Source organism: Heptranchias perlo, chromosome 20, assembly GCF_035084215.1.
Source record: "Heptranchias perlo isolate sHepPer1 chromosome 20, sHepPer1.hap1, whole genome shotgun sequence".
In the NCBI taxonomy this organism is placed as follows: Eukaryota; Metazoa; Chordata; class Chondrichthyes; order Hexanchiformes; family Hexanchidae; genus Heptranchias; species Heptranchias perlo.
This window is the reverse complement of record NC_090344.1, coordinates 23,971,303-23,986,631: the sequence shown is the minus strand read 5'-3', so window position 1 is coordinate 23,986,631 and position 15,329 is coordinate 23,971,303. Positions and strand designations below refer to the sequence as shown.

At 45.1% G+C, this 15,329-nt stretch overlaps 1 protein-coding gene and 1 non-coding gene across 2 annotated transcripts; one reads left to right on the top strand and one right to left on the bottom strand.

Moving 5' to 3' along the window:
• The first annotated feature begins 1,104 nt into the window (after positions 1-1,104).
• LOC137335980 (zinc finger protein 84-like) lies at positions 1,105-8,210 on the top strand. The gene is made up of 2 exons (XM_068001484.1): positions 1,105-1,200; positions 6,268-8,210. Exons 1-2 carry the CDS (start codon positions 1,105-1,107, stop codon positions 7,777-7,779), a joined length of 1,608 nt encoding a protein of 535 aa, XP_067857585.1. The 3' UTR covers positions 7,780-8,210.
• A 4,074-nt stretch (positions 8,211-12,284) lies between these two features.
• Positions 12,285-12,377, bottom strand: trnay-gua (transfer RNA tyrosine (anticodon GUA)). Its single transcript has 2 exons — positions 12,341-12,377; positions 12,285-12,320 (listed from the first exon to the last, which is right to left on the bottom strand). It is a non-coding gene; the product is annotated as a tRNA-Tyr (tRNA).
• Positions 12,378-15,329: the final 2,952 nt, after the last annotated feature.

The window sequence follows — 15,329 nt, the reverse complement described above, 5'->3', positions numbered from 1 at the left end:
TACTCTGTATGTAACCCGTGCTGTACCTGTCCTGGGAGTGTTTGATGGTACAGTGTAGAGGATCTTTAGTCTGTATCCAACCCATGCTGTACCTGAGTGGAGAGTGTTGACACTGGGTGCTCACCTCGATGAGAACAACATTTAACCAGAAGATGATAAGATAAACCCATCTGCTCCTCGCCTGTACACAGACATTAGGAGACATTGAGTGTCCCTAACACATTTAGACAATGCCCATAATCAAATTTTGAACACTACCCTGAGATCTCCCCTTACCGTTCTTTGATCTATGAAAAGAGTCCCAGTTTCTCCAGTCTCTCCTCATAACTAAAGTCTCTCGTCACTGATATTTCACATTTCAGTGAATCTCTTCTGCACTCTCTCCATGGCCTTGACATTTTCCCTCGTGTAAGATCCCCAAAACTTGACACAATATTCTAACCGCAGCCTAACCAATAACTTGTACAGGTTTACATGGCCTCTGTCCTTTTGTGCTCTATACCCCTATTTGTAAAACCGAGGATCACATGAATTTTTTCAACCACTTGATCAACTTGACCTCCCACTTTTAAAGGTTTGTGTATCTGAACACTTTGCAGGCTTTAGAAATATTAACATAACATGGCTAAAATACATTGACATTAAATGTCTGATATAATGTGTATTATGGGAAAGAGAAGTTTAATCTGAGTTAGAAACTCAAACAGGCGCTTGACTGCAGGCAGGTCGTCATGGCAACACTAATCAGACATTCCATTCCACAGAATCGGCTAGTTGGAATCTCTAATCCGATAAGGGGAAGGAACAGGACTTTTTCTGTTATTAACCATAATGTAAACCTAAACCAGAGTGAGCAATATAGTAGATCAGATTGTAATGTGTGATGATTATTCAATGAATATAAAATTTTATCTCCTGATGTCAAGCAGCATACAGGGTAAGATAAGGCAGAAAAGGAAAGCTCATGTCAGACACCGAGAGCTCAATAATACAGAAAGCCTAGAGGAGTATAAAAAGTGCAGGGGTGAAATTAAAAAGGAAATTAGGAAACCAAAGAGAGGGAATCAAAAAATATTGGCAAATTAAATCAAGGAAAATCCAAAGATGTTTAATAAATACATTAAGAACAAGAGGATAATGAAGGGAAGAGTAGGGACTTTTAGAGACCAAGAAAGGAACCTAAGTGTGGAGGCGGATGATGTAGGTATGGTTCTTAATGAACACTTTGCTTCCGTCTTCACAAAAGAGAGGGATGGTGCAGACGTTGTAGTTTAGGAGAAGGAGTGTGAAATATTGGATGCGATAAACTTAGTGAGAGAAGCAGCATTGAGGGGTTCAGCATCTTTGAAAGTAGATAAATCATCAGAGAGGGATGAAATGTATCGCAGAGTGTTATAAGAAGCAAGGGAGGAAATAACGGAGGCTCTAACCATCATTTTCCAATATTGAGTGGATACAGGCGTGGTGCTGGAGGATTGGATGACTGCTAATGTTGTACTATTGTTTAAAAAGAGACCGAGGGACAGATCGAGTAATTACAGGCCAGTCAGTCTAACTTCGTTGGTGGGCAAGTTTAAGAATCAATTCTGAGGGACAGGATAAACCATCACTTAGAAAGGCACGGAGTAATCAAGGACAGTCAGCGTGGATTTGTTGTGGGAAGGTCGTGTCTGACTAACTTGATTGAATTTTTTGAGGAGGTAACAAGGAGAGTCGATGAGGGTAATGTATTTGATGTAGTCTACATGGATTTTAGCAAGAGTTTTGACAAGATTGCACATGGCAGACTGGTCAAAAAAGTACAATCTCATGGGATCCAAGGCAAAGTTGCAAGATGGATCCAAAATTGGCTCAGTGGCAGGAAGAAAAGGGTGATGATCGACTGGTGTTTTTATGACTGGAAGGTTGTTTCCAGTGGGGTTCCGCAGAGCTCAGTACACGGTCCCTTGCTTTTTGTGATGTTTATTAATGATTTGGACTTAAATTTAGGGGGCTTGATCAAGAAGTTTGCAGATGATACAAAATTGGCCGGATGGTTGATAGTGAGGAGGAAAGTGAAGGAAGATATCAATGGACTGGTCAGGGAGGCGGAAAAGTGGTAAATGGAATTCAATCCGGAGAAGTGTGAGGTAATGAATTTGGGGCCGGCAAATAAGGCAAGGGAGCACAAATAAATGGGAGGATACTGAATGGTGTAGAAGACGTGAGGGACCTTGGAATGCATGTGCACAGATCCCTGAAGGTAGCATGACAGGTCGATATGGTGGTTGAGAAGGCATGTGGAATACGTTCCTTTATTAGCCACGCCAGAGAATATAAGACCAGGGAGGTTATGCTGGAACTGTATTAAACAATGTTTAGTCCACAACTTGAGTACTGTGTAGAGTTCTGGTCACCACAATACAGGAAGGGTTTAATTTCACTAGAGAGGGTACAGGGGAGATTTACGAGGAGGTTGCCAGGACTGGATAATTTTAGCTATGAAGAAAGATTTATAGGCTGCGATTGTTCTCTTTGAAACAGAGGAGGCTGAGGAGTGATTTAATTGAGGTGTACAAATTTATGTATGGCCGAGATAGAGTGGATAAGAAGGACTGATTTCCCTTAGCAGAGAGGTCAGTAAACAAGGGGCAGGGCATAGATTTAAAGTGATTGGTAGAAGGATTATTGAGGACCTGATGAAAACATTTTTCACCCAGAGGGTGGTTGGTGTCTGGAAGTCACTGCCTGAAAGGGTGGTCGAGGCAGGAATCCTCAACTCATTTAAAAGGGACCCGGATATGCACCTGACGTGCCGTGACCTACAAGGTTATGGACCAAGTGCTGGAAAGTGGGATTCGGCTGGGTGGCTCATTTTCGGCTGGCGCAGACACGTAAGGCCAAATGGCCTCGTTCTGTGCCATAAATTTTCTATGATTCTATGATTCTAATTAACAGTAAACAGGGTAGTTTATGGTTCATGAGAACACGACTGAAGAAAAGTAACTGCTGGGAACCAAGCAATGTGTCCTTGTAAACCACAGATTAGGGAAGTTCCAGCTTCACTGACAGACATGGATCACAACAGGGTGTAAAAGTGAGGGGCGACTGATGTAAGGGGCAGTTTGGACTGGAGACACCGGAGATCAAGCTCAGGGCGTCCGTGGTTCCATCCAGAGGACTGATCTGGTCGACACGGGGGATTTGCATGTTTACTCTGGTATGGTCGAGGGAAGAGAGTTTGCTCATATATTTCTTAATGAGGCTTTAATGTTGCTGACTCTCAGACTTGTTAATTAATAAGACAATGCATTGGTTAGAACCTTCCACCCCTCAGTCTCCCCGCTCCTCTACTTTAAAACTTTGACCATTTAGTGCACATTTCATCTCATTTTTCTTCCTCTCAAAACGCATAACGTCACATTTCTCTGCATTAAATTCCACCTGGCCCATTTACTATCCCGTGGACGTCACAATGAAGTCACTGACACTCCTTCACAGTTGCCCCAATTTTGGCGTCATCTAGAAATTGTCACCTTGTGTCCCACATACCCAAGCTCAGAACATTCTCTATATTGAGAAGAGCAATGGTCCCAACACTAACCCTGGGGGACAGCACTGTTTACATCCCACCAGTCTGAAGAACATCCATTAACCACTACTCTCTGTTTTCTGTCCTTTACACAACTTCCGATCCAAATTGCCTCATTCCCTTTAATACGGTAAGTATTAATTTTATCAACAAGCCTCCTGTCCGTCATCTCACCAAACACCCTTTCGCAATCAATGGGCACAACATTCACTGCATTTCCTTTATCAGCAGACTTGAGTTATCTCAAATGATCCATGTTGGCTGTTCTTAATTAATGTGTTTTTCTAACAAATGTTGAAATGTTTGCTCCACCTCATCTGGTTTCATCTGTTTCAAGACGCAACAGAAAGGTCGAGTTGTCTCCTGGAGTTTAAGATAAATTAGGTTTTAAAAATTATGTTTCAGACAATGAGGGACGTCTGGGCTGAGACCGCCCATTCGGTGCCGCAACTCCCACCCCTCACACACTCCGATTGGTTGGAGGATCAACTCACCCCTCACCCCTCCAGTCAATTTCCGCTCCTCCTTTTGGTCTGGAACTCTCCTTAATCACCAGGGCGGGATTAGTGTTGAGACTGACATCCTCAGGTGCAGTTCGAAAATAAACATTAATTGAACCCGTCAGTTGCAACATTTAATAACACGAAATTAATAAAAGTTACCTTAAAAAATATTTTCTGGAGTTCACCAAAGTGGTGGTGCCTCTACACTGTGTGTTTGTGCCGGTTTAAATGGCACAAAGAGCTGGGGTTTCAGTTTATTTTATTATTCTTGATCCATACGCGCTCTCTCTGCATCCAATGTCTTTGCTTTTCGGCCTGATATTAAGATCATTAATGGCGGCTGCATCACCCAGCATGCAGCGCGTTGCAGATTGTGCCCTATCTGAATCAGTGGAGCACAGCGCGCAGGCGCAGTCTGACTCATTATCGGGCAGCGTGTCCTGAGCATGCGCGGTCAGTCGAGGCTGCGGGAGGAGCGCGTTCGGTGCAGGTGAGAGGATCGGAGCAAGAGGATCAATAAACCCCGGGGCCCGGGTCCGGGCTCAGGCCCAGGCTCAGGCTTCACAAACCCCGAGTGCGGCCCCAGACCCGAATATAAAACAGTGAACATTATCCCCCCTCACTACCCGCCGGTTTCCGGTTTCTCCCGTTTCGTTCCGGACCAACTCTCAACAAAAGGCCGCGGCCCCGCGCCTGCGCGGTGTAAACTGGGACTTCTCAGGGAGCGTTTGTAAATGAAGGAGAAATGGTGATCGGTCAGGGAGCGTCTGTAAATGAAGGAGAAATGGTGATCAGTCAGGGAGCATCGGTAAATGAAGGAGAAATGGTGATCAGTCAGGGGGAGTCTGTAAATGAAGGAGAAATGGTGATCAGTCAGCGAGAGTCTGTAAATGAAGGAGAAATGGTGATCAGTCAGGGAGCATCGGTAAATGAAGGAGAAATGGTGATCAGTCAGGGGGAGTCTGTAAATGAAGGAGAAATGGTGATCATTCAGGGAGCATCGGAAAATGAAGAAGAAATGGTGATCTCTTTTTCTTTCGTCATCCAGGGAGCTCTAGCTTTGGATGCTATTCCTTTCCTCCTCGTGGGAATCGGTCTACTCTCGACCAAACCAACTCCTCCTCGAAGGCCTCCCATTGTTCAATTACTGTTTTGTTGCCAATTTTTGATACCAATTCACCTGGACAAGATCCCTTTTTAACTCATGAAATTAGCCCTCCTCCAGTTAAGAATTTTCACATTTGACTGTCCCTTGTCCTTTTCCATAACTGTTCTAAACCTAATGAGATTATGATCACTGCTGCCCCACTGAAACATGCTCCACCTGCCCCACTTCATTCTCCACATTGAGCCCACTGCTGTACTCACATTCACTCTCTCACATTCACTCTCTCACATTCACTCTCTCACATTCACTCTCTCACATTCACTCTCTCACATTCACTCTCTCACATTCACTCTCTCACATTCACTCTCTCACATTCACTCTCTCACAGTCACACTCTCACACTCACTCTCTCACATTCACTCTCTCACATTCACTCTCTCACATTCACTCTCTCACATTCACTCTCTCACATTCACTCTCTCACAGTCACACTCTCACACTCACTCTCTCACACTCACTCTCTCACATTCACTCTCTCACCCTTTCACTCATGGTTTAGTACCACTGAAAGATGATTTGATGGGTTTGGATTTCAGCACAGCGAGGAGGGAGAGTTAGTGGGACGGGGATTTACAGCTTTGAGGAATAAGAGAGGAAAGAATGTTCCATAGAACGACGAGTTATCTGATCTGAATTTTTATCCTGTACTTACAGTGATAACTTTTATAATCTCCTTTCACAGGTTATTAGAAGGGGAGGATTTGCAGACAGGAAACTCAAACCAAAGACCACGTCAAGATCTGACAGAGTCACTCGATTCATCAGGACCTGAATATCATCGGCCTTTGAATGTGGAAGGAGAAATGTTTGTCTGTTCTATCTCTGGGAGAAGATTTCAAACATCAGTGTGAGTGGAAAAGCACCAAGACACACACACCCGAGTGAGAGTGTTCCAGTGCACTGACTGTGGAAAGAGCTTTAACCAGTTACATAGCCTGAAAAAACATCACACCATTCACAGCGGGGAGAAACTGTATACGTGTTGTGTGTGTGGACGAGGCTTCAACTGATCGTCCAACCTGGAGAGACACAAGGTCACCCGGACCACGGAGAAACCGTGGAAATGTGGGGACTGTGGGAAGGGATTCAATTACCCTTCACTGCTGGAAATTCATCGACGCAATCACACTGGGGAGAGGCCGTTCACCTGTTCCGTGTGTGGGAAGGGATTCACTCAGTCAGACAGCCTCCTGATGCACCAGCGATTTCACTCTGATAAGCGACCTTTTAAATGTTCGGACTGTGAGAAGAGGTTTAAAAGCAAAAGTAATCTGCTGACACACCAACGCATTCACACTGGGGAGAGACCGTTCATCTGCACCGTGTGTGGGAAGGGATTCACTCGGTCATCTCAGCTTCTATCACACCAGCGAGTTCACACTGGGGACAGCCCATTCACCTGCTCCGTGAGTAAGAATAGATTCACTCAGTCATCACACCTTCTGCAACACCAGCGAGTTCACTCTGATGAGAGACCTTTTAAATGTTCTGACTGTGAGAAGAGGTTTAAAAGCAAAAGTCATCTGCTGACACACCAACGCGCTCACACTGGGGAGAGGCCGTTCACCTGCTCCGTGTGTGGGAAGAGATTCACTCGGTCATCCATCCTGCTGGCACACCAGCGAGTTCACACTGGGGAGAGGCCGTTCTGCTGCTCCGTGTGTGGGAAGGGATTCACTCATTCATCATACCTTGTGCAACACCAGCAAGTTCACACTGATGAGAGACCTTTTAAATGTTCTGACTGTGGGAAGAGATTTAAAATCAGAAACGAACTACTGAGACACCAACGCACTCACACTGGGGAGAGGCCGTTCACCTGCTCCGTGTGTGGGAAGGGATTTACTTGGTCATCCACCCTGCTGAGACACCAGCGAGTTCACACTGATGAGAGACCTTTTAAATGTTCTGACTGTGAGAAGAGGTTTAAAAGCAAAAGGAATCTGCTGTCGCACCAACGCACTCACACTGGGGAGAGGCCGTTCACCTGCTCCGTGTGTGGGAAGGGATTCACTCGGTCATCCACTCTGCTGACACACCAGCGAGTTCACACTGGGGAGAGGCCGTTCATCTGCTCTGTGTGTAAGAAGAGATTCACTCATTCATCACACCTTCTGTCACACCAGCAAGTTCACACTGATGAGAGACCTTTTAAATGTCCTGACTGTGAGAAGAGATTTAAAATCAGAAACGAAATGGTGAGACACCAACGCAGTCACACAGGGGAGAGGCCGTTCACCTGTACCTTGTGTGAGAAGAGATTTACTCGGTCATCCAACCTTCTGTCACACCAGCGAGTTCACTCCGATGAGAGACCTTTTAAATGTTCTGAGTGTGAGAAGAGATTTAAAAGCAAAATTTATCTGCTGACACACCAGCGCACTCACACTGGGGAGAGGCCGTTCACCTGCTCCGTGTGTGGGAAGGGATTCACTCGGTCATCCACCCTGCTGAGACACCAGCGAGTTCACACTGATGAAAGACCTTTAAATGTTCTGACTTTGGGAAGAGATTTAAAATCAGAAACGAACTGCTGAGACATCAACACATGCCCATTGGGGAGAGACCGTTCACCTGCTCCGTGTGTGGGAAGGGATTCACTCGATCATCCCACCTTCTGAAACATTAACTTGTTCACACTATTGAGTGACCTGTTAATGCACTGACTGTGAGAAGAGCTTTAAAAGCAGAAATGAACTGCTGACACATCAACACATGCCCATTGGGGAGAGACTGTTCACCTGCTCCGTGTGTGGGAAGGGATTCACTCAGTCATCACACGTGCTGAGACACCAGCGAGTTCACATTTGACTGCAGGGGTTGGATTCTGCTGTTAATCACATCCAGGACTGAACCATGTTCATTCTGACAGTTAGGGTTTGTTTCTTCTGATGTCAATAACCCCTATAACTGGGCTGGAGTTTAATATTCTGGATATCTATTAAATAAATCAGATTTGTTTTAAACACCTTGTTGTAGATTTTAGTCTTTCCCACCTGACTGTTCAGCATCACCTGACTGGAGCTCAGAAAGGACAATCTGGGGGGAGCAGAACTTCAGCCTGGACACAGTCCTTCAGGGCCACACTGAGAGGGGCAAACGGCACTTTGGTCTTTCTCATCTCTCTTCACTGACAGCAAAGTCGCCGTGCGGAGTCCAGTCTAAAAATGACTGTGGTAATTATTCTATGAAGATTTAACCTGTTTGTGTGACAGTCCTGAGTCTACTATTTAAGGCAGGCGTTAACTCATTTAAAATAAACCCGTTAAAAATAAATGATTTAAAGTCTGCATCAAAATAGCAGAGGGAGGAGTTCACAGGAGCCTGTTAACTGCTGGTACAATTATACAACAGTCATTCGATCTCCAGATAAAGAAGGACCTGCAGTGTGTTTCCAGAATTCATGGTTTTATTGCTGTGTGCGTGTTAGACACCAGGATCACTAAAAATACACGAAGCGGACCATCCACAGGATGGGGGCGATCCCGACAGTTACTCTGGGATCACTCCCACTGCGGAACTCCACCACTGACCCTGCTGAAGGTTGCAGGCTCAGGGAGTGGGGCCTCCAGGAGTGGACTGCAAGATAGCTGACAAATATATGCTGAGGTACCAGAGGAATCCTTACTAAGGAACCGTCTGGGGTTTTACTTGTCAGTGTGGGTCTAGCGGTGAATGATTCTTGACTCCCCGAACTGTCTTACAGTCAGATCAGGATGAATTCAGTTGACAGGAGAATTGGGACAAATATCACCCACAATCGAGGGAGACACAAGCAGCCATTAGAGAAGCTCAGAGATCTTTGAAAAGAAGATGGTGCACAAATGTGCTAATAATAGCAAACGCCTTTCCAGCTACGTCAGGATTCAGAAGACCATTAAAGATGGTTTAGGGCCACTGAAAGACAGTTCAGGGCAGATTCCCAGGCTATGGCAGAGCTGTTAAATGACTATTTCTCATCAGTCTACACTCCTGTAGATGATGCTCAGATTCCAGCTGTGGGATGTGCTGTCAACAATAACATCATAAATATTAAAATAGAAATGGACGTGATCTTGGATAAAATATGAAATCTTAAAATAGGTTTAGCTCCAGGTCCAGATGATATTCACCCCCGGGTGTTTAAAGAGATGGGACGGGTGCTCTGTGAGCCCCTTGCCTGTATCCTCAACAGCTCAATAGAGTCAGCGATAGTCCCCTGAGATTAGAAGGTAGCTCACATAGTTCCAATTTTCATTATGGGGGACAAAATTGAACAGCAAAATTGAAGTCAATGGGAATCGGGGGAATACTCTCCAGTGGCTGGAGTCATACCTGGCACAAAGGAAGATGGTAGTGGTTGTTGGAGGCCAATCATCTCAGCCCCAGGACATTGCTGCAAGAGCTCCTGGGTCCAACCATCTTCAGCTGCTTCTTCAATGACCTTCCCTCCATCATAAGGTCAGGAATGGGGATGTTCACTGATGATTGCACAGGGTTCAGTTCCATTCCCAACCCCTCAGATAATGAAGCAGTCCGTGCCTGCATGCAGCAAGACCTGGTCAACATCCAGGCTTGGTCAGATAAGTGGCAAGCAACATTCGCGCCAGACAAGTGCCAGGCAATGACCATCTCCAACAAGAGAGAGTCTAACCATCTCCCCTTGACATTCAACGGCATTACCATCACCGAATCCGCCACCATCAACATCCTGGGGGTCAACATTGACCATAAACTTAACTGGACCAGCCATATAAATACTGTGGCTACAAGAGCAGGTCAGAGGCTGGGTATTCTGCAGCAAGTGACTCACCTCCTGACTCCCCAAAGCCTTTCCACCATCTACAATGCACAAGTCAGGAGTATGATGGAATACTCTCCACTTGCCTGGATGAGTGCAGCTCCAACAACACTCAAGAAGCTCGACACCATCCAGGACAAAGCAGCCCGGTTGATTGGCATCCCATCCACCGAGCACCAATCACACATCCCACCACAAGATCTTTAATATCCCGTCTCATACCCGGCCACCATCTCATTTATCCGAATTTTTCCTCCATATCTTCCCATTTAGGGTGTCCGCCTGCATTAGAGCCACGGATCCACTGCATTTCTGAATCGAATTGGGAACCTCTTGAAGTAAATCACTCTCCTCCTCACAGTTTATTATCCTCACTGTTCACTGCACTTTCAAGTTTGGAAATTGTGCCCTGTATACCCAGGTCCAAGTCATTAATATATATCAAGAAAAGCAGTGGTCCCAGCACCGACCCATGGGGAACACCACGGCCCACCTCCCTCCATTCCGAAAAACAACTGTTCACCACGACTCTCTGTTTCCTGTTATTGAGCCAATTCTGTATCAATGCTGCTACTGCCCCTTTTATTCCATGGGCTTTAATATTGATGACAAGCCCATTATGCGGCACTTTATCTAACGCCTTTTGAAAGTCCAAACACACCACATCAACTGCATTGCCCTCATCGACCCTCTCTGCTACCTTATCAAAAAACTCTATCAAGTTAGTTAAACACAATTTGCCTTTCACAAATCCGTGCTAGCTTTCCCTAATACTTGTCCAAGTTACTGCTAATTCTATCCCGGATTATCGTTGCTAGAACTTTCCCCACGACCGAGGTTAAACTGACTGGTCTGTGGATGCTGGGTTTTATCTTTCACCCTTTCTTGAACAAGGGTGTAACATTTGCAATTCTCCAGTCCTCTGGCATCACCCCCATATCTAAGGATGTTTGGAAGATTATGGCCAGTACCTCTGCAATTTCCACCGTTACTTCCCTCACTAACCGAGGATGCATCCCATCCGGACCAGGTGACGTTTCTACTTTAAGTACAGCCAGCCTTTCAAGTACCTCCTCTTTATGAATTTTTAGCCAATCCAGTATCTTAACTACATCTTCCTTTACTGACATTCTGGCAGCATCTTCTTCCTTGGTGAAGACAGATGGAAAGTATTTATTTAGTACCTCTGCCATGCTCACTGCCTCACAATGCTACTTCCTCACTATAATTGTGACTAGTGGTGCAATGGATAACGCATATGATTATGGATTAGAAAGCAAGAGGTTCGATTCCTACTTGGTTTGGGAATTTTTTTGCAAACTGTACATTATTTTATTGCTTTCAATACCTTGCAAACTGTCCAACTTGGTGGTGCTGCCTGGATCCAGACCTGGTAAGTGCCATCTCAGTGCAGCAAGCAGTGCATCAGTGTCATAATCTGAGGGTCCTGAATTCAATCTTCAGAGAAGGCATCAGCTTTCCATCTTTGCTGCAGAGCAAAATCAAGAACTTTTGCTGACTGCAGCCCATCAAAAGATGTTCTGCCCCTTGACCTCTCTGTACTCAAACACACAGTAAAGTTTAGGAAGTACATGGGCTATGGACTCGCTGACAACACTCTTCTTTCTGTATAATTGCACCAAGACAATCGGTGAGTGGAGAATATAATCAACGATCCCACTACTTCTCACATGCCAAGTGACCGCTCTGCCAGTTGAGCTAATTCCTCGTTTGCTGTTTGTAAATCGCCCTTCACAGTTCCCGCCTCACACTCGCCTCCAAGCTGCTCCACGACCAGCAGAGAAATCTTGATTTGGGTTGCCGCTCCTTGAATATATTAAATACTTTGCTCCAATCGGCGGTATCGAGCATCAGCAAGTGAGGAACAGCAGAACGGGAAGCCACAGTAATCATGAATGATGCTGAGAAGAGCCCGAGCCTTCGGAAGGAAGACGAGGTCACCGGAAAGCAACAGCCGCCCGAGCTTGAGGGAGCAGCGTGAGCCCTGTCTGATCGAAGACCTTTTTGCCTGAAATTGAGGGCGATTTGAAGTGTTGCTGCTCAAAGGCACTCCCTGCTGGTGAGCAGAGGGAAATGCTCGAGTGAAACAGCCGTGCTCGGGCAGAAACAGAAAGCTTTCAGGTTTGAGAAAGGAAACGTGGTGTCCTGTGACTCAGTGGCAACATGTTAATCTGCAAACTGCCGTTGAAGTTCAGAGAGCGACCTTGAGGTAATTGCTGCTTATTCCAAAAGCACACTCACTCCTTCGAGCCGGAATTGAACCAGCGACCTAAGGATTACTTCAATTGTTTAATTCACTACAGTCCTCCGCTCTACCAGCTGAGCTATCGAAGGGAAGTGATACAAAAGATTGTCTTTGGTGATTGTTCACCGTGCGCCTGTTGACATGTTCAGACTCATGGAGTCCGGTGCTGATCGAAGACTTCTTTCACCTGAAAGCGAGAGCTGAGTGTTTTGAAGTATTGCTGCTCAAAAGCACTCCCTGCTGGTGAGCAGAGGCAAAACAGCCGTGTTTGGACAGACACAAAAAGTTTTAAAGTTTGAGAAAGGAAAAGAGGCGTCCTGTGCCTTCATGGCAACATGTTAATCTGCACGTTGCGTGTAAAGTTAAGAGAGTGACCTTGAACTCATTGCTGCTTATTGCAAAATCACGCGTACTCCTTCGAGCAGGAATTGAACAAATGATGTAAGGGGTGCCTTTGTCTTATTTTCCACGACAGTCTTGTCACTCTGCCAGCTGAGATATCAATGGGAAGCAGCAAAAATGTTTCACTTTGGCGATTGTTCACCGTGCACCTTTGACACAACCGGACTCGTGGATTCCAGTGCTCATGACTGAGGCTGACTCGGTACCTGCTCATACCGCAGCGCTGTGGAAGTGTGAGCTGCTCCGTGTTCTCCACAGCCTGGGCCAGTGACACAATGAATAATGTGACTGATTATTGATCTGGATATTGTGGGTTCAAGTTTACGGAGGGTGTAAAGTGGAAGGCCGGGCCTGGAGAGCATTGGAATAGTCGAGTCTAGAGATAAACAAAGGCATGGATGAGGGTTTCAGCAGCAGAACATCAATCTGGCAGTTGAGATTTGTTTCTGCTGATGTTAATAACCGCTATAACTGGGCTGAAATTCAATATTCTGGATCTATGTCAAATAAATCAACTTTATTTCAAACAGAATGGGTCAATTACTTGATGAATTCAAGGTAAGAGACTAATTGATGTCCTAATTACCGATTATTATGCCTTTTCTCCTTTCTCACTGTAGATTAATTCAGTTCTCATACCTTCAATTACTCTCATGGCCAAGTCCCAGTTCCCCGGTCCTTCCCGAGTGCCTCTCCCAGCCTTGGGATCCAGGGAAGGTATCGGTAATGTACCCGGGATCACTAAACACAAAACCCAGTCTGTGAATCACTTTCAGCTACTGGACTTATCGTGTGTCCCACAGCATCTCTCTCACCTTCGATGCGTGAATAGAGCATCAAGCCTGGAAATCTCGTCTTCAATTTAAATCCACTCTGCAAATGTATTTAACAAAATACAAACAAGTAAACACATCACGGCCCAATAATCCAACACTAAATTCAAAGGAGTAAGTCTGTTATCAAACTCCTTGAGTGGACAGAATAAAGAAAAATCCCAACTCTAAGATCCCCTCGAATCCTTTGCAAATACCTTTCAAATCTTGACAATAATCAACAAGTCTAATTTAATGTTGACCTTTATCTTGAGTGGGGTTGGAATACAGAAGTGATGCTTCAGTTGTAAAGAACCTTGGTCAGACCCCATCTGGAGAACAGGGCACCGAACCTAAGGAGGGATAAATCGGCCTTGGGAAAGATACAGTGCAGATTCACCAGAATGACGCCGGGATTAAAAGGATTAAATTATGAGGACGGGTTGCATAAACTTGGTTTTTATTCCAATGAGTTTAAAACATTGAGATGTGATCTCATCGAGATGATTAAAATAATAAAGGGATTCAATAAGGTAGATACAGAGAAATGTTTTAATCTGGAGGAGGAATCCAGAACAAGAGGGCATAAGAAATAGGAGCATGAGTGGGCCATACGGCCCCTCGAGCCTGCTCTGCCATTCAGTAAGTACATGGCTGATCTTCTACCTTAACTCCACTTTCCTGCCTGATTCCTTGAGTCCTTCTGTGTCCAAAAATCTCTCGATCTCATTCTTGTATATATTCAACGTCTGAGCGTCCACAGCCCTCTGGGGTGGAGAATTCCAAAAATTCACCACCTTCTGAGTGAAGAAATTTTTCCTTATCTCTGTCCTAAATGGCAGATCCCTTATCCTGAGACTATGCCTCCTAGTTCGAGACTCTCCAGCCAGGGGAAACAGCCTCTCAGCATCTACCCTGTCAAGCCCTCTAAGAATTTTAGACGTGTCAATTAGATCACCTCTCATTCTTCTAAATTCCAGAGATTATAGGGCCATTCTGTTCAATCTCTCCTCACACAACAACCATCTCATCCCAGGAATCAATCCAGTGAACCTTTGTGGCACCCCCTCGAAGGCAAGTATATCCTTCCTCCGGTAAGGAGATCAAAACTGTACACAGTACTCCAGGTGTGGTCTCACCAAAGCCCCATATAATTGCAGCAAGACTTCCTGACTCTTATTCTCCAACCCACTTGCAATAAAGGCCAACATACTATTTGCTTTCCTAATTGTTTGCTGTACCTGCATATTAACTTTCTGTGATCCGTGTACAAGGACACCCAAAACCCTCTGAACAACAGCATTTCTTAGTCTCTCACCTTTTAAAAAAATATTCTGCTTTTCTATTCTTCCCACCAAAGTGAATAATTTCACATTTCCCCACATGATACTCCATCTGACAACTTCTTGATGATCTTAACATTAGAGCTCGGTCATTTATGAGCAAAATAAGATAGTAATTTTTCACACAAATGGTGGTGGAAATCATAAACTCACTTCCCCGAAAGGCTGTGGATGCTGGGGCTCGATTGAAATGTTCAATATTGAGATTGATGGGTTTGTGTTGTGTGAGGGTTGAAAGGGATCTGGAGCTTGAATCTGATCAACAAGCCTCCTGTCCGGCATCTTCTCAAACACTTTTTAACAATCCATCTTCACAACCTCCATTGCATTTTATCCCCACACTGTGTTATTCCCTCCAATAATCCCTGCTGTCTGTCCTGAATTAATCCATTTCATTCCCAATGTTGAAATCTTTGCTCCACCCACTCGGTTCCATCGGTTTTTCTCCACAACACAAAGGGCCAGTTTTCCCCAAGAGTTTCAC